The following is a 19,449-nucleotide window of genomic DNA, read 5'->3' on the forward strand; positions in this document are numbered from 1 at the left end:
CTCAGATTCTCTACTCTTGATGTTTATCCTTGCAATATCGAAGCATTTCAATTTACAATGATAATGTTAAATAGAGTTTTTTCTAAATTGCTTCACTGTTTTCTACATGTATCAGTAGTGAAGAATAAATGCCACCCATGCCCAAAAATTCAGGGCATCAGGCATGTACTCTTTCAATGCGTTATCTTCTGGGTTTTTGAACTGGCAAGGTCTGCCTTTACTATTATTATTAAAATATACTTAGGTTGCTATTCTTTTGGTGCTATAAATCTGCTTTATTTGCTGTCTCCTGATTTTATTATCAATGTTGATCACTTACTGACTGCTGTCAGACAGCTGTCTCTTCATGTCAGTGAACTTCTACCCATAATTTGTCACTTAACTCAACACGCATTGCAATTGGCCGTCAGGGTTGTTAGCGTTGTCTGATACGGGAGAAGGTGGGTTGTGTGGAACTGTGGGTGTCGCTCAGTTGGTAGAGTGATTGTCTGGTTCGTGTGGAGCCCTGGCTCAAGCCCAGCAGTACGCAAACCAACAGGGGTGATACTGCACACCTATGATCTCAGTGCTCGGGAGGTGAAGGCAGGAACACCAGGCATTCAAGGTCTACCCTCCTCGACCACACAATGAGTGAGCTGACAGACAACTGAAAGCTGATGTGGGGGGAGGGGAGGGAAGGAATGGGGAGGGGAAGGGAGGGCAGGGGAGGGGAGAAGCTGGAATAGGTCAGGCATGGAGGAGGTCACCAAAGAATTTGTTTTTGCGGACACTATAGCACATACCTGTAATACCATCCCTCTTGAGGCTGAAGCGGGAGGACTGAGAGGTCAAGGGCAGCCTGGGTTATATAATGAGGTCTTTCTCAAAAAGTAAGCGGGACCACTTTCTGGAAGACAGCTGGCTAGGTTTTATTTTTGTGACATTTCTGCCTTAATTTAAAAACAAATTAAAACTTGCAAGAGATTGATTCCTAATATAAAAACAAAACCTCTGAGATTGCCATTGTTTGGCAGCTCTAATTCGTGTGAAGGAGGAAAGTGCTAGAATGAAAATCACCAGATGTAGTGACACTGGAGCCAATTTGAATGACCTTGGGCAAGCTTGTTTTTATTCTTTTTCATCACAGGGATAGCAGTCACCCCTTTTAAGGGTGCAATGAAGACTTCAAATACTACATGGGAAATACCTAAAATGGTTGGAATCAAGTTCAGTTCCGCCATGAAGAGTGGCTCCTTTTCATGGGCTGAGACGATTCTGTTCAGTCCATAAAGGGCTTGCTGTGCAAGCAGGACCTGAGTGGTCACGTGGAAGCTTCACCCCATCCCCTGGCATCCATGTACCCTAAGAGTTTGGAATGGTATACAGAAGTTCCACCCAAGCCCCCCATCTCTCCCCAAACTACACTGCATCTCAGAGAGCCTGCCCAATGATGACCCCCTCCCCCAGAGATGCTCAAGACCACTCCCACAGGGTATTTAAACTGCCCCCCAGAAAACAGACTCGTGGTTTCCCGGTCTCTCTTTCCTGTCTCCTTTCTGGGGAACTGGAAGGTCACCCGGGGAGCGGTGTATCCATTAAATGTGGGTTTTTTTTTTTAATTCGGTTTGATTTGGTCTGATTTGGATTGCTGAATCAGTGGAGAGGCTTATCAAGGTATAGAAACTATTCACTTGGCACTTGTTAGGCTAATAAGACATGAGCCATGAGGCTTACAAAGGACACACTTTTACTGATTCTTAAGTTAGAAACAGAAAGGAGAAACTCCAGCTTCAGACACCCCTCCCAAACACAGGCACCTCCACAGGCACACTGTTGTCTTAGAATTGTTTTTTTTTTTTTTGATTCTTTATTCAGATGTCACCGATGCCACGTTGCCATCATAGCCAGCTCTATAAAAATATTTTCTAGGTCCCAAATATAGGTTGTAGGGGACATGGGGCATCTTTGCTGCCACTGGCCTCTCCAAGATCACTGTAAGTGCTCATTTAGATAATTGGACATTTTCCCCTCCCTGGGGAATGTGTCAGTTCATCTGGCACCTCTCCTCCCATGCTGCTTTGTAATTCCAGCCTCCATTACTGAAGAAAAACATTCAATTAGTCCCAGTCAAGAATAGAAAATGACTTGGGCTTCCGGCTCTTCACAGCTGTGTCTGTGTTAGGGCAGAAGATTTTCATTGACCTCATAGAATACTTCTGAGAGAATAATGCTATTGAAAGACCAACTTGTACAGTCAGGTGGTAGTGGCGGCGGCACACGCCTTTAATCCCAGCACTCAAGAGGCTCAGGCATGCCGATCTCTGTGGGTTCAAGGTCAGCCTGTTCTACATAGTGAGTTCCACGACAGCCAAGGCTACACAGGGAGACCCTGTCTCAAAAACAAAAGAGAAGGATCAATTATCTCCTTCCCTCATTAGCCTGTTCCTGGTTCCTTTTCAGGCATCACACTCAAGAAGTAATTGCTAGCTTCTTTTTATTATTATTATCAAATTGGAATCCAGTCACTTTTTAAAATTATGAGTTATAATCAACAGGTGTCCAGAGTTCTGTTTTCCCTTGAGGGCGTGTGGTTTCTCACAGACTCTTGGCTTCCAGGAGGAGTTCTCCACTTTGAGTCTTGTCTGGACGGATATAAGCTGTGTAAAGCTGTTTGTGCTTGTAGCCCAGAGGCCCTGGTTCCCAAAGCAACCGTTAATTACCCACCGTGTCTTATCTTTGCCCCTAGATTTCTCCAGTATGGGAACACGAGTTCTGTCAGTGGACTCTGTGGGGTGGCACGTGTATTTGGTTTGCGTGGACTGTTATGACACACCATGGGTCGGGCTCATGTTCCTGGAGTGCCCGGGGCGGCTTCACTAATCTGTCAGCATAGTATGTTCTCGTGGATAAATATAGACAGACAGGCGCTCTGAGTTATAGCTCACTGCCGTACTGTGCAGCTGGCATGAACAGCCCGCCCTGGATGGAAGGCCTGTTTTAGTGTGTCTTCTACTGTAGGTTTTCCTCACCTGACTAAAAGTACACCTTGGACCTTACGGTAGCTGTAACCAGTGGGACCATGGAACCCACTGCTGTGCTTTTTGGCTTTGAAACATAGGCTGTGTTGCTGGTGTCTGGACTGTCTGGGTTTCCCTTCAGGCCCATGGAGATTACAACGGCTTGTTGGAGAAGATCCTGTGTGATCAGCCTCATCAAAGGTCTGGGTAGGTTTGAAGGGGTTGTCCTGTGGGGTGGTAAACCGTTTTTTTTTTTTCAAACTAAGAGAGGGAGGGGTCTCTCCTGTGCGTAAGGGGTGGGGGAGGGGAGCCTTTTCCCCTAGGCACAGGGACTGACTTATAATGACATTGTTCAGACAGGGAACATTGTTCAGACAGGAACGAGGCCCTGTAGGCCTTCTGTTTGGGACTGTAATGTCTCAGGGGTTAGAGCTCTACTTTCCTGTGACTTCGTGGACAAGCAGCTGGCGTGTGACAGGAGCTTTCTGTGCATACAAACTTCACTAAAGGGTTCTGCATGTCTGTGCTGGAAAATGGCTGACCCAGAGGAACAACTTGAAAGGATTTGGGAAATTGTCGATGTTACAGAGTTTGATATTTCAGTAGAAGTAGGGTTTAAGCTTGCTGCATTCTAAATATTTGTGCAAAACACCTTGTTTTGTTCTAAATACAGGAAGTGTCCTAAATTGAGTGCTTTCCCTGTGCTTCTGACACTTAAAACATAAAATGCTTCTCTTTTTGGTTTGATGAATTTAAAGTCAGGGTTTGTATTGGTCAACACTCAATGGGCCTAGACTGCATGCTGCTGCCTTTCCGTCATCTTCTCTCTAGCTTGGATTTAAAAGTAAACCTATTTATTTTATATTATGTGTATGAATTTTTGCTTGCATGTATGTCTTCTCAGCACATTCGTGCTTGGTGCAAGAGGGGGTCGGAAGAGGACATCGGATCCCTGCAGTTGCAGATGGATGGTTGTGAGCCACCACCGTATGTGCTGGGAACTGAACCAGGTCCTCTGAAAGAGCAGCTAACGCTCATAACCACTGAACCATACCTCCAGTCTCGGTAGCCTTTTAAAAAAAAATAAAGTACGTTTACTGTTGGTTTTGTTTTGTGTGTGTGCTCACATACGTTTTTCGGGATGTAGAAGTCACAGAATCATATTTTTGGGATAATTCTTTCCTTCTACCATGTGGATCCCAGGTTTGGTGTCAGGCACTTTTATGTGATGAGCCATCTTCTAGGCTCTGTAGACTGAAATTTTAACAAGTGACTTTTTTTGTTTTGTTTTGTTTTCGTTTGGTTTTGGTTTTTCGAGACAGGGTTTCTCTATGGCTTTGGAGGCTGTCCTGGAACTAGCTCTGTCAACCAGGCTGGTCTTGAACTCACAGAGATCTGCCTGCCTCTGCCTCATGAGTGCTGGGATTAAAGGTGTGAACCACCAACACTCATAGACTGAAATTTTAAATATCACATAATGGTTCCAGAAGATTATTGAGATGAAAGTCCCACGACAGAGTTAATTATATGCATCCTGGTTGTTGTCTAACTCTCTCATGATGGTAGGAAAAATAATTTGTAAATGAGAAATCTTAGCACATTGCTCAAATAGAGGCAGAACAGTTTGTTTCTTAAAGATTATTCATTAGAGGTTCAGGAGACTGAATGACTTGTTAATTATTCCACAATACCGTCTATAATGACACTGTTAGATACCTGGATATGATAGCTTCCCCATTTCTAGGAGTAAAATCCCGCTAGGCAGTATTTGGCCTCTTCATCTTGTGGTTTACACAGTATAGCTTAGGGAAGGTTTTGCTCTGAAAATTTTGTCAATGTGTGAGGAGCACATACGTTAAGTGATAAACCTTACCGTTTCAGATATTTAATTTTAAACACTAACTATGTGAAATGCTAGCAGTTTCTATCGTGTGGTTTCCTGGGTTGGTGGAGAGGAGCTGTGGATCCTCTTGTTTTAGCTATGCAGTCTTTCTCCACCATCTCCCTGGCTCTTCTTCTCCCTTCTCTGCTCATTCACCGCTTGCCTTGCCTGTCTATCTGTCTGTCTGTCTGTCTGTCTGTCTGTCTGTCTGTCTGTCTGCCTCTCTCTCTCCCTCCCTCCCTCCCTCCCTCCCTCCCTCCCTCCCTCCCTCTCTCTCTCTCTCTCTCTCTCTCTCTCTCTCTCCTCTCTCTCTCCTTGTTTTGTTTGGTTTTGTTTTTAGTTCTGTTTTTTTGAGGTAAATATTTTGCACTGTAGCCCATTCTAGCCTGGTACACACTGAGTAGCCTGGACTGACCTCAAACTTGTAACAATCCTCCTGCCTCAGTGTCCTCAGTTGTTCTAAGATTGCAAGCATGAGCTGCATGAATCTCACTAGGTACTCCATCTTGGCCCCCAACTCCCCAGCCTCCCGCCTCAGCCTTCTGGTTGTTGGTCTTACATGCATGTGTCACCAGGTCCCGCTCAGTTGTCCTCCTTGTTCTTTTAGAAGGGCTCAGTGTCAACAAATCCACTTTAGTGGCTTGATACAATTAGGTCCATCTTAGATTGTAAATGTCTAATAAGCTGTATCAAATGAATCTGACCATCATTGTACATTAAAAATTGGTAGAGCCTAAAATATTTTAAAAGATTGATTTATTGTTATTTTATGCATGTGAATGTTTTGCCTACATGTGTAAGTGTGTAACCACATGTGTTCAGCACCCAAAGTGAAAAAAGGCCACATGAACCAAATTTCTTAAATACTTCAATGTTGATAAAAATATAACACAACCAGCCTATAATGATGGGCACTGGATCCCCTGGAAATAGAGTTACAGATAGTTGTGAGCTGCTGTGTGGTGCTGGGAATTGAACCTGGGTACTCTGGAAGAGCAGACAGTGCTCTTAACCACTGAGCCATCTCCCCAGCCCAGTTTGTTGAGCTTCTACTGCATCCAGTGCACTGGAACCCCATCACGTGCTGTAGATGTTTAGAATGTTGATTTTGTTGTGTTATATATATATATGTGTGTGTGTGTGTGTATGGTGTAATGTACATATAATTTTCTCCTATACATTTGTATATGCATATTATTGCATGCATAGGTATGCTTACATAATACATACTGGAATGAACATTATAATATGTGTTGTTCCTATATATGGATATATAGTGTTATAGCATATATCAATACAGCCGCTACCATCACTTCGAATTGCAGCCTTTTGTTTGTCAGAATGTAGCAGCTGCTGACACGTTAAGTGGCAGGTCCACAGACACCATGTGCATAGTCTTTACACTGTGTGTCTGTATAATATGCCACCAAATATTCTTCTTTCCCCTGGAGCTTGGTGTAACCACTTGGTCATTCCAGTAGCCCTCAGATAACTGTGAATGGCTCTGGCCCCTCAGTATCTGGAGTCTTCTAGATCATTACCCACAGCAAGAAAAACATTCCATGCAGACCGAGAACATGCATGTGCCTACCTATAGACACAATCAGAGACTGAAGGCAAGCAGACTCTGCTGCTATCTTAAATTCTCTATTCTGGTTCATCAAATTTCAAATAGTCTGTACATGCCACAGTGGCCCTGTATCTAGTAATGGGCCACTTCTGCACTCTGACAAACGTAGCTTTAAAGAGTCAGTATATCAGGCAGTCCCAGTACAGCACAAATTGTATTCTCAGTTGCAATCACACGCCGTATGTTATGTGAATGCAATATTCTCCTCCAAGGAACACTGGTGTTTGATATGGAAAAATATTGCGTGGCTGCTGAAATAGCTCTCCTGGTGGTACTGAGGCCAGCCTTACAAGGCCGAATGTAGGCTGTCCAAGCTGGAGATAATTCATGACCTTGTACTTCCTAAGGCTTCCATAGCACTTAACGCACCGAATATCCATTGAGTTGAGTTCTGACTGTGCCACACAGTGGGACTACAAAAGGAATAGAACAAATTCCACACCCCCGTGGCACTGAAGCATAGTTAGGAAGACAGAAAATATATACTTCATGCATCAGGAGGCAGCGGGAATGGTGAGACTGAGTTGGCATGAGGGAGTACCCAGGCAGCTGACTAGAACGGACTCTTGTAAAAACTGGAAGAGAGCTGGGAGAAGCAAACTTCTCCTTCCCCCACTGCGTAATTCCTGCAACCCCCAGGCTCTCCTTCTTCTCACCCAGAGGCCCCCTTCAATCACCGGTTATTTCTGGTTCTCAGTATCCCCGTCACTAGCTCAGGGAAGCCAGCACTGGCAACCCCCAGTCACAGCTGTGTGCCCTCCTTGCCCCAGGCACAGCCACCTGGCCAGCACTTGGTTTTGGGTAGCCATATGTCTGTGTGTACTCGTGTGGATGACCTGTCTCCCTGCATGCCTGTGGGCTGTGTGAGAGCAAGGGCCATGCCTAGGTTGCCAGTGGATAGGACGATGTGTGAAGTAGAATGGGCCCTCAAGAAACGTTTGATGACTGAATACATGAACACTTGAGTGAATGAATGATCTCCTAAATTCATGAGCTCGTACATTGCTCGTTCTGCCTGACCGCGCACTCTTGTAGCAAGCATTATGTGATTGCATGTATACATTTGTACATCTTTGAACCTGTCTTTTAAAACCTACCTTTCCTGTCTTTGTAGAACTTTGCAGAGTGCCTTGTGCACAGTGGAGCCTTAATGACAATGTGTCATTCAATGAATTTGTTAATCACATTGCTAGTATTCAGAGACACAGAAGTATTTCTGTAGGGAAACCCTATTGGAACACGAGTGTGGCAAAGAATCCCTGAGTGACGCCTGCCCTCGTTTGTGTGCCACGTCTTCCTGTGTGACAGCTCCGAGACTACACTGCAGCTTGGGTCATGCAGCCTGGTCATGTGCTGTGGTTGAGGAGCTGAACCCCTAGTGAGCCCTCGAGAACCAATCAGGATTCTACGGTTCAGATTTTTTACTTAGCAGTTTGTTCAGACTAAAGTTCTAACAGAATCCCTTGGATATTGTTAGTCTAAGATATAGGACACTTTAAAAAAATAAGTCACATCTTATTTATTGATTGATTGATATTTTGTTTATTCAAGACAGGGTTTCTCTTTATAGCCTTGGCTGTCCTAGAACTTGCTCTATAGACCAGGCTGGCCTTAAACTCAAAGACACCCCCTGCCTCTGCCTCCCACATGCTAGGATTAAAAGGCATGTACCACCATGCTTTTATTTTGTTTTGGTTTTCTTTATCCATTTTGGTTTTGGTTTTTGTGAGACAGGTTATTGCCATGTAGCTTAGGAGGCTGTGGAACTCACTGTGTAGCCCAGGCTATCTTGGAACTGACTGTAGTTCAGGCTCATACCAAACTTGTAATCCTCCTGCCTCAGCCTGCTAAATGCTGGAATTACATGTTACAACTTATGTCCTGCCCCTGTGTTTTTCCCTGTGTTCTGCTTCATTTTATTTTGTTTACTTGTAAACTATCTTATTATGAAATGTTTAAACAAATATAAAAGGGGTAATAATTGTAAATATGCTATATATTGCCATACTCCAATCAGACAATTACCAAGATTTAGTCATGTGGGTTTATTTAGGGCCTTGATTTTCTTTATTAAAGTATTTTGAATCAAATACAAGCATCATTTCTCTGAAGCCCTGTAATAAGTATCTATTCTAAAACACAGAGCTGTTTTCATAGCTACCCATTAATGCTGTGATTATATCTAACAAGATTACCCATGCTGCTTTGCTGTCACCTAGCACACATTCCATATTCAATGCTTTCTTATCATCAAAGTGTGCCTTCAACAGCTAGTTTGATTGGATCAGGATTTAGACAAAATCCATCACTTGGTTGTTTCATAGCTGTGCGTGTCCTATGGCCGTCTTGTGTTTCTCGATTTGGTAACTCAGAGGGACTGGTGCACAGGTAGAATGAGCCTGATTCTGCAGTATTTCTTTGTGGCCTTATGATGACACCAGACTCAGGCCCGCATCCTATTACTCCTGTGTATGGTATTCTCTATAGCACTTCTCAGTCTCGATGCAAGCAGAGACGGAGGTGCAATCTGTCACTCTCTAACCCCTTCTCTGCTGCAATGTCATCGTTCCTGTTCTATGACTCAAGACCGAGGACCACACCGCCATTCTCAGGCTACACAGCCAACACTCTTGTGTTTGGGTGCAAGAATTCTAACCAGTATCCTTTGAGGTAGTGCGTTTTAAGAAAGCACTGTGGGACAGTCATTTACACACACTTCTAAAACACCTTAATCACTGTGCCATTGTGCCAGGAAAATAGCATGTGCATCCTCTTTCTGAAGCAAAGGCAGCATGGCAGGATTTAAATCCATTTGTCTAGATATAGATTCCAGCATGTACCCGCACATGTCTACCTTCGATATTTTTCCTCACTGTAGCATCATCTTTTCATGTGTGTTGTTGCTCCAAATTGTTCTTTTTGCCCCCTCCATCCTATGTAGCAACACCTGCCTTGGAATTTATTGTCTCCTGTTTGCCCTCTAAATCAAGTCCCTGTTCATCAGCTTGCCACTCAAGACCTAATTCTAACAGGGAAAATGTAAAGCCTCCATTTTATACAACTTAAGGGTTGAAATTGGTCCATACACTCTGATGTTCTCATCCACACAAATTCTGTATTGCGGGATTGGGTAAAGTCATCAGCAAATATAAAACAGCCACAGTTTTCCAGCTGATGATGCCAGGCACATTGCTAAGTGTTTACGACAAAGGCAAGACATCCCTTCTCTTAAGGACCCTCCAGCCACTGGGTGACATCAATCCCACCCATATATAGGGATGCATGATGGGAAGAGCATACGGGAGGAAGACGCCCAACAGATTCCCACATACATGCTGCAATGCCATTCTCTCTGCCTAAGGAGCCTTTCCCCGTCCACATGTGTCAGAGCCTTGTCTGTCCCCTCTGGTCTGGGCCAGACGCCCATTATTCCATACTGTCTGCCTCCTGGTAGCCCAGAGCAGAGATTATGCCAGCACAGGGTGTGTGGAACACAGACACTCAATACGTGATGTGTGTGTTTGTTTATTTGTTTGTTTTTTAAGTGTTGAATGTTAAAATGAGTCTTGAAGTTACAGCCAGGAATACCAGACTTCCTCCCGTGGCTGTCTGCACCCTGGGGAGTTTCTAGTCTTTATTAAAAGGTGAATGAAAAAAGAGCAGGAGTGGAGGTGTGCCAGGGAAGTTTGGGGTGTTCGCAAAGCTTTTGTCTGTAGGCAGGATAGGACATAGATCTTCACTAGCTCGTGTTAATTGAAGGGAAAGTGGGGGTTAATTACCAAGTTTTGATGATGGAAGCTTTGAAAAGTGACCCTTTTAACATACATATGTATGTGAGGGTGTGCTTTGCCTGTGTGTATATATGAGCACCATATGTATGCAGTGTCATGGAGGCTGAGTGCAGACACTGTATCCCCAGGAACTGGAGTTATAGATGGTTGTGAGTCGCCATGTGGGTGCTGGGAATCGAATCCAGGTCCTCCGTCAGAGCAGTCAGTGCTCTTAACCACTGAGCCATCTCTCCAGCGCCTACTTCTCCAGCACAATCTTGCCCAGCCTCTTAAAGAATAGCAGGTAAAAGTCAAGTGTCAGGACACACACCTGTAACCCTATTGCTTGAAGTGGAGGCACGAGAATCAGGAGTTCAAGGCCAGCCTGGGCTGTGAGGCTAGCCTGGGCTATGAGAACCTGTGTTGGGAGGAAAGACAGCAGATGAGGAGAGGACACATGAATGGGCCTTTTGTCAGTTGTCTTGGAAAGAAAGAAGAAGTTGAAAATCAGGATTATCCACCTTTTGCAGGTTATTTGATCTCCTTAGGGCTGGAAGGGACCTTGAAATGTCACTGTAACCTCATCTTCCTTTGCTGGCAGGTTTTGGCAGACATTCTTTCAGGCTCTGGGGACAGTGCCTACTTTGAAAATCAGGAGGACGTCTGTGTAATTGAGTCTTAGCGGATGACAGACAGTTAGTAAAAGGAGCCGCTGAGGTGTGGTCATTTTGCTAAGATAAGATAGCAGACAGCAGAGAAAAGAGCGCTTGCCGTGACTCGAGGCAGACTTTCCTTGACTGAGATGCCACGCTCGCTCTCTCTCTCCCCTGTTCTTGGATCGACCAAAGACAGAAATGGTCTTGTGAGGACACAGACAGAAGGAAGCAAGTGGGGAAGTGTGTGTCATCTGTGTGTCTAGGGAGTGTACTGTCAGAAGTCACATTTCTAAGGTATGTCGTTAGTCAGACTGCGAGGCTCCCTAGATGCTCAGCGCCCCGTTCTCAGTGTACTGTGCTTCAGGAGGTCACAGAAGCCTGGCAAAGGGGTCTCTGTGGCCTGTAGACATAGGGTGCTGTCTAGAAACTGCCTGACTGTGTAAGTTGGTAAGAAACCTCATCCTCCAAATCACTCATCTTTAAAGTTTAAATCTCCTGACGTCCCAACCCCGGCTTTTGCTGGAGCTGAACCCACATTAGCAGACTTGCTTTACCCACCTCCAGCACAAGCAGCAGGTGTCACTGATGTTTTTGAGGGTTCAGCTGGTCTGGGGGTCGGTTGGGTTTTTACCAGGGCCACCCCTTACGTCCTCTAACATGGGGATGATTGACTGTGGGTATGGTTAAACATATGCTGTGACTATGATGAGTCCGAGGTCTTCTGCAGTGCCAACACGGATTCTGAACAAGACTGAGCCAGACTGGAGGTTCCTGTACACACTGCTGGGGGTATGTGATAATTTGATGGTCAGCAAGTAGGAGTATATGGTTATTATCAAAATCTAGATTTTAGCAATTGCATGCGTGTGTGCGTGCATGCATATGTGTGTGCGTGTGTGTGTATCTGTGTGTGTGTGTATCTGTGTGCATGTTTGTGTGTGGAATAGAGGTAGGCTTGTGATCCTCTTACTCAGTCTCCCAAGTGCTGAAGTTATCAGCATGGACCGTCACACCCCACATTCAACTTTAACTTCTGCAAGCAATTGGCATAGTTGACAACACAACAGACTATGTGAGACTTTAGGGTTTGGTCTGATAATACCGGTTGATTTTAAAAGACAAGGTAAGAATTATGTCTGCTAATCATAGATGTAATGCTAGAGACTATGACTAGATAAATAATCTGTGGAGCCTGGAGAGATTGCTCAGATATTAGGAGCACTGACTCCTCTTGAGGAAAACCTGGCTCCAGTTCCCAGCCCCTACATGGTGGCTCACAACTGTCTATAACATCAGTTCTAGGGAGATCCAATACCCTCTTCGGGCCTCCATATGTACCTCCCCCCCACACACATTCATATATAAAAATAAATTCAAAATTGTTTTGAAAAGAGAAGAAAGCAAAAGTTACATTAAGTGTGATATAATTAAGTGTAATTATTTTATACACTAAAACCAAATTGTTTTATATCTCTAGGAAAATAAAAGGCTAAGTGATATAGGAAGTTTAGGGAGGCAGATGCAGGAGGATCTCTGAGTTCAAGGCCACCTGGTCTATAGAGCAAGTTCCAGGACTGCCAAAACTACCCAGAGAAACCCTTTCTTGAAAAACCAGAAGAATTCCTGTTATCCAATGGGTATAAGCATGAAGGAACACAGATTGAATGGCTGGAATGTGTTAATTCGGTAAGAGCTGGGAATCAAACCTGGGTCCTCTGCAAGGACAGCCAGTGCTCCTGGTCTCTAAGCCATGTCTCTGCAACCCTCACCCGATATCCTGGTATTTGTTAATGCTCAAAGGAACTGATTTTCTTGTTCCCAACTGTATACTTCTTAATATTAGTCTTCAGAATTGTGGGGTTTTAGCTGGGTGGTGGTGGCATGTGCCTCTAATCCCAGCACTCAGGAAGCAGAGGTAGACAGATCTAAGCGAGTTTGAGGCCAGTCTTATCTACAATGCTAGTTCCAGGACAGGCTCCAAAGCTACATAGAAAAACCCTGTCTCCAAAAACCAAACTCCCCCCCCACAAAAGAAAAAGAATTGAGGGGTTTTTGTTGGTTTGGTTGGGTTATTTTGTGGGGATTTTGGGGGGGGGATGCTGTTTTGTTTTGTTTTTCGAGACAAGGTTTCTCTGTGTAGTGTTGGCTGTCCTGGAACTTGTTCTGTAGACCAGGCTGGCCTCGAACTCACAGAGATCAGCCTGCCTCTGCCTCCCGAGTGCTGGGACTAAAGGCATGTGCCACCACAGCGGGGCTCAGAATTATTTTAAACACAACTCTTTGCTGTTGTGTGTAGGATTGTTATTTTTGTCTCACCGGTTTCCTTTATCTGACTCCCAGAGTTTCTGGTCATTTGAGATGCTGCAGTTCCTTTCAACTTTCCATTTCCTAAGCACCATCATAAATACAGTAGTGGGCAGCCTGTTATCGCCCTTACACAGCGCAGCAAGTTCTCACGGCAGCCGCAGCACCTTTGCTTATGCGTTGTGTGATGGTCCTGTAATGCTGGTAAGCAAAGTGAGCTCGGGGAACAGTGAGACCTGGGATTGAGACTTTTCTTAGTTCTGAAGAATAAATGGTGCCCAGACTTGATACAACGGGGTGTATCCCTGGCACATGAGAACTGATAGAAGGAAAACATTCTCTCCAGACTTCTTACACATCGACTCCTTAGTTGAAAAGTAAGGCCCACTGGTCTCTGAAGCTACCTGCTTCAGAGGGTTGGTTACTACCTGTCATGTTGAGGATACTGGGGGAGGCGGGGGACAGGCATTTCATTTCAGCTCCTCAGTATTGCTTCCATAAGGGGAGCATTTATAAACAGCACCCTGTTCTTTGGAAAGATAGCTGTGTGCTCTGTCTGTCCTGGAGGGAAAAGCAGGGGGAATGGCCGTCTTTTCCGAGGTGTGTGCTTCATAAATCAAGGAAGAGGAGGTGTGTACTTGTTGGGCATGTGACTCCTGCCCTTCCCAGACTGCCACAGTCCCCATCTCTGCCGAATCATGCACAGAATGGGGCAGGCCAGAAGGATGAGCTGGAGGAGCAGCCCCTGCTGGTCAAGTGTGTCTGGACTTTCTTGGGCACACAAGCAAACACGCATGGCGTCCATCCCTGTCTGACGGCTCTGAGTGCTGGCCGTCTCAGGCTGCCTTTTGCCAAGCCTAGAAAGAGGCTAGAAGCATCTGGTAGCCGGGGCTTCGCCTCAGTTTCCCTTTCCGTTTCGAGCTTGTCGTCTGCCATTATGTGTCTGTGGGTCTGTCTGTGTGTCTGTCTGTCTGCCTGGGTGTGTGTGCCTGCTCGGATCTCTATGTGTGTGCATGAGACTGTTTTGCCACAAAATAGGAAGCGCAACAAGGAAGAACCGTTGGCCCTCTCTCCATCACGTCCCCAGCTTCTAGAGCAGGCAGGGCCTGGAGCCTAGGCACCCAGTGAGAACCAACACACTGGCTGCACGTGAATGAGTCAGGGGTGAGAAGCGGGTGTCTCTCATGAGAAGTGGACTTTACCTATGAATAAGTTCCCCTGAGGACACGGCTGTGTTCCTGCTGTGCCAACGCGCTCTCAACTTCCGGTGTCTCCTGGGGATCACCAAGGCTGGCTTTACCTTCTTCCCAGATCATTATAAAACACAGCTGAGATACTGGCTATAATGGGTATTAGAGTTGGTCCTCCAAATGTTGGTAATGTGGGCAGGGAGATTAGGAGTTCAAGGCCATCCTCAGCGACATGAAGGATTTGTGGCTACCCTGGCTAGAGATGGCCTCTCAAAAAGCCAGAGAGGGTAGAAGATTGTAGCGAACTTAGAAACTCAACAACAGGTTGGTTTTTTTTTTTCACTTTTCTTCTTTCTTTTTGCACAAGTGAAATTAGTAATATGTAGATTAAGAGCAAGCAAATGGAAGGTTCTAATGATTTTATCTACGGTAATGATTAGATAAGGGTGGTCTTTATGTTGCTATATTGTGGGTGTTTTTGTTTTGTTTGGTTGTTGTTGTTTGAAATGGGGAATTCTGTAGTCCAGGCTAGCCTCAAACTTCTGTTCTTCCCACTTCCTAAGTGTTGGGATTACACTCATGTACCACCAGGGTTAGGTAGACTAGAGAGGAATTGGCATCGATATTTATGGCCAAGGTATGCGAATGTCCTGATTCTCAAATACACAGTCACCCACAGCTGCCCTGTCAATCTTCCAGAATGACGTCGATAGAGGCTAGCACTTGTTGGAAATTGATGATGGTAATATGAAGAGGGTTTGGTTCAGAGTTGCTCACCTATGACCTTTAATGTGCCTGTGTCTCTCAAGGCTGAGCTGCGTGAACTCACATAGAATAAGAGAGGGCTTTCCCTTCCTTCACTCTCCGCTTTGATTCTGGGGTGGTTGACTTGGCCACGTGAGTGGCCTCTAACGAAGCCATCAGATGGGAAGTACAGGCAGATGCTCCTCTTTAGAACAGCTGTGGATGGGTACTTTGGGCTTGTAAAGGGAGGGTTTGTAGGAGCTTGGTGCCCAGCTGTGACTTTTCCAGAGGTGTGCCAGGGTCACTGTCGTGATCATCCCCTCACTATCATTACGCGTTTAGTCCCAGCATCTCGTGATTGCCCTTTCCACCAACTCAGTTACTTCTGGCTTCTAGAAACACATTCAGCCCTGTGGGACACCAGAGAGAATAAAGCATTGTTTTCAGATGAAGGCTTTTGATTGACACCCAGTTCTGTCTCTGGTTCTGAAGCATGGTGACCTTGATATAGCAGGAAGATAGTGCAGATAGGATGTCCCTCTGAGCTGCAGTCAGGGCGGTGCCCTACTTCCGCAAGGTGTCCACTTGCCAAGAGCATCAGAGACCAGGCAGGCCTAAGCAATACTGACCTCTGTCAGCTGCCTTGGGATGTTTGCCCTTGGAGTAAGCATTCTCAGTGACTTAGGATTTCTCCTTTCTCATGATTCCTTTCCTTAATACCTGGACCCGACCACCCAAAACTCAATGTACCCTTTAAAGGTCATATTTTACCTCTGTCCGCCTTTTTCATTCCTGGTGTCTCTATCTTAAACTCTCTTGATCTTATGTTTGTCATGGGACATTTGACACCTGGTTAGTACTTGACTGGCAGATGCTAGAATTTTTCCCCCTCTCTTAGAAACTCACAGATCTCCTAGACAGTCATAATTACAGAAGCTGTAATCTCAACTTTTAAGAGGCTGAGGCAGGAGGATTTTCTTGAGTTTGAGGGCAGTCTGGACTATAGAGTGAAACTCTTTCAAGAAAGGAAAGGAAAGCAAAAGAAATGGAGGGGGGAAGAATCTAGAAGCTTTGTCTGCTGGGTGGTAGTGGTGCACACTTTTAATACCAGCACTCAGGAGGCAGGGGCAGGCAGATCTCTGAGTTCCAGGCCAACCAGGTCTACAGAGCAAGTTCCAGGACAGCCATGGCTATACAGAGAAACCTTGTCTCAAAGAGGGAGGAGCATTTGCATTTATAAATAAAAAAAGTTTCAGTAGCTATCTGATTAAAACACTTTTCCTTTGTGTTCTGAATGGAGACCACTGCTACCCCACCCCACTCCCAGGGGTCCTGATGGCTTACCCTGCTTGGGATAAGTGTAAATAGGATTCCGCACATTTTGTAAAACTCAGAACAGGCACTGCAACTTGGTCCAGTGGTAGTGAAAATGGAGAATGCTATCCACACCTTGGATGGCATGGACAGAGCCTCTCTTCCCCTTTTTCTATGAATTCTTTGAGAACTCTGAGTTTCTTACAATGTGTTTTGATCGTATTTACCCCTCTAACTCTTCTCAGATCCCCCTTTGTCTATCCATCCAACTCTGTGTCCCTCAGAAACCTCCAAAAGCAGTTTGTGCTTGGCTGAGTGGTCTTCATTGGAGCATGATTGACTACCAGGAGCTACACTCTTAAAGGAAATGGACCTTTACTTCCCCAGCAGCTCTCCTGTCTGTGCGGGGGGTTTGGTCTAGATTGGGCTTGCACATATCTTGTGCGTGCTGTTACAACCACTGTAAATCATAAACATAGCTGCTGCCCAACTGCGTCCTGACGTCACTATTTCCATGTCTTCATCCACTGCCTGTTAGGCTTCTTCTGCCTTCTTTTCCACAATGATCTCTGAGCCTTGGGGGTGGGGAAGGGCTCGGGGCTGAGCATCCTGTGGTGTCTCTGTCTCTGCACTTGGTCCTGTTGTGAGTCTCTGTTAATCATTTGCTGCAAATAGCAGTTTCTCAGATGAGGGTTGAGAGGTATATTGCTCTACACATGTATACAGAAATCGGTTTAGAAAGGCAGGTGGGACGTCTTTCCCCTCTTATGAGACAAGCACTTACTATATACGGAGCCGCCATTGAACTCACCTAGATTGCTCAGGCTGGCCTTGAACTCACAGAAATCCTCCCACCTCAGCCTCCTAGGTGCTAGCATTGCAGGCCTGATCTTCCAAGACCTTCTCTTTGGAGAGCAGCAGCCAGCTGAGTTTTTGAAAATGGTTTGTAGAGATTTGAGAAAGCAATGACCCAAGAGTTTCTTTGACTATGAAGTGTGGAAGGCAGGGTGCCTGCTATTAAAAACCTAGAGAAGAAATCACTTTTTCATTTCTTCTTAATCCACTTGCCTAGAACACTCAAAAAGAAGCCCCAAACATCACTAAAATGTTGTAGAATTTATCAGCTATGTCCATGTGGTAAACAGGACTTTTGAGATGATGTTTTGATCATAATAAAAATATTATACAATCAGAACACTTCAATTCCAACATCGTTTCTAAAGAGTAAGGCCAGGCTGCCATTTGAAGCATGACCTCTTAATGACTCATAGCCTTGCATTTATGGTTTATTAGCATACAACCTCTGAATATTTATGACTTTCTTTTCATCCATTAAAATCCATCCTGTTTTTCAGCTTCTCCAGTTGGCAACGGTTACATCAAGCCTCCGGTTCCACCTGCTTCAGGCACACACAAAGAGAAAGGACCACCGACCATGTTGCCCATCAATGTGGACCCAGACAGCAAGCCAGGAGAGTATGTCCTCAAGAGTTTATTTGTCAACTTCACTACCCAGGCAGAGCGGAAGATTCGAATCATCATGGCAGAGCCTCTGGTGAGTACGTACCATGGAAGGACCTCTTTAAAGTCTTTTCTGCTCTGAGCATGACTGCTACTCTAGATCCATGGGTCCCAGGTCTATTGACCCAACCAAGCTCAGATCAAAAGACAGGGAAGATGTAACTACATATACTCAACAGGTCATGAGTCCCAGAACAATATAGCATCATAACAACTACCCATGAGCATTTACACTGCAGTGGGTAGTCTAAGCCACCTAGAGATGATTTTATCGTTTATGCAAATTCTCAGGAGGATGTGCATAATTGATAAGCAAACACTATCGTCTTGGTTTGGTTTCCTGTTGCTATGATAGACACTATGACCAAAGCAACTTGGGAAGGCAAGGATATATTTCATCTGACAGATCACAGTCCATCATCAGTGGAGGTCATAGTAGGTCCTAAAGGCAGGAGCCTAGAGGCAGGAACTGAAAGAGAGACCATGGAGGAATGCTGTTCACTGGCTTACTCTCGGTGACTTTTTCAGTCTGTTTTTTTTTTATATAGCTTAAAATGCATGCATATTTTAGATATAGGAACAGATAGATAGATGATAGATAGATTGATAGATAGATAGATAGGTGATAGACCGATAAATACAGATGGATGATAGATGATTGATAGATAGATAGATGATAGATAGACTGATAGACAGATGAATGATAGATGATAGATAGATAGATCGATAGACAGATGGATGATAGATGATAGATAAACAGACAGATAAATAGACAGATGCATAGATAAGATAGTTACATAGATGGATGGTAGATAAATGATAGACAGACAGATGGATAGATATTCATTGCTTGGAGAACTGTGACCCATTAAAGCTAATACTCTCAAAACTACATACTTCTATGCGATCCGAACCCAAGCTGCTTCCCTTAAGTCCAGAAGAGAGTTGGTGAGAAGGACTCATGCTTGTTTTGAAACAAGCATCTTAGGGTGACAAAGGGGCTATCGTCCTCAAAGTTACATCTGAAGAAACCCAGGAGAGCCAACAGCTAGTGACTGGGGAAAAGAGAGCACCATGGGTAATGTGGCTACATGCTGAGCAGGGCCTTCCAGGGCATACCTTTTGTTTTTAGTTTATTCTGAGGTTGGGATATCACATACTTGACCCCCTGGAACTATTTTCAAACAGCATTATTTCTTTTCTTCAGGATAAACCTCACAGAAACACACATGCTTGTTAAACGATGCATAGAGCTGAAGACTAAGAAAAGATCTTACACATTTGAAGGTCACTAGATAAGTTAGTGCTGGAAATCTGAAGAAAGATTATTTAGCCGTTATTATTGTTTTTTTGTTTTCTGTTTTGTTTGTTTGTTTGTTCACTCTTTTTCATTCATTTGGGTTTTGCTGTTGTTTTGAGACTGGGTCTCAGACTGGATTTGT

The 19,449-nt window shown here is 44.7% G+C and overlaps 1 protein-coding gene across 8 annotated transcripts in view; it reads left to right on the top strand.

Annotated features, from left to right (window-relative positions):
- Positions 1-19,449, top strand: part of Fry (FRY microtubule binding protein) — a 380,830-nt gene that overhangs the window by 172,824 nt on the left and 188,557 nt on the right. For 7 of the 8 annotated variants that reach the window (XM_040751422.1, XM_040751416.1, XM_040751415.1 and 4 more), the window contains one exon: positions 17,842-18,041. In XM_040751422.1, coding sequence (XP_040607356.1) covers positions 17,922-18,041 — 120 coding nt within the window. In that variant the 5' untranslated portion in view covers positions 17,842-17,921. Of the gene's footprint in view, positions 1-2,941; positions 3,204-17,841; positions 18,042-19,449 lie in introns of those variants that run through there. The other variant, XM_040751420.1, reaches the window with a different exon arrangement.

Source organism: Mesocricetus auratus, unplaced genomic scaffold, assembly GCF_017639785.1.
Source record: "Mesocricetus auratus isolate SY011 unplaced genomic scaffold, BCM_Maur_2.0 Super-Scaffold_100008, whole genome shotgun sequence".
In the NCBI taxonomy this organism is placed as follows: domain Eukaryota; kingdom Metazoa; phylum Chordata; class Mammalia; order Rodentia; family Cricetidae; genus Mesocricetus; species Mesocricetus auratus.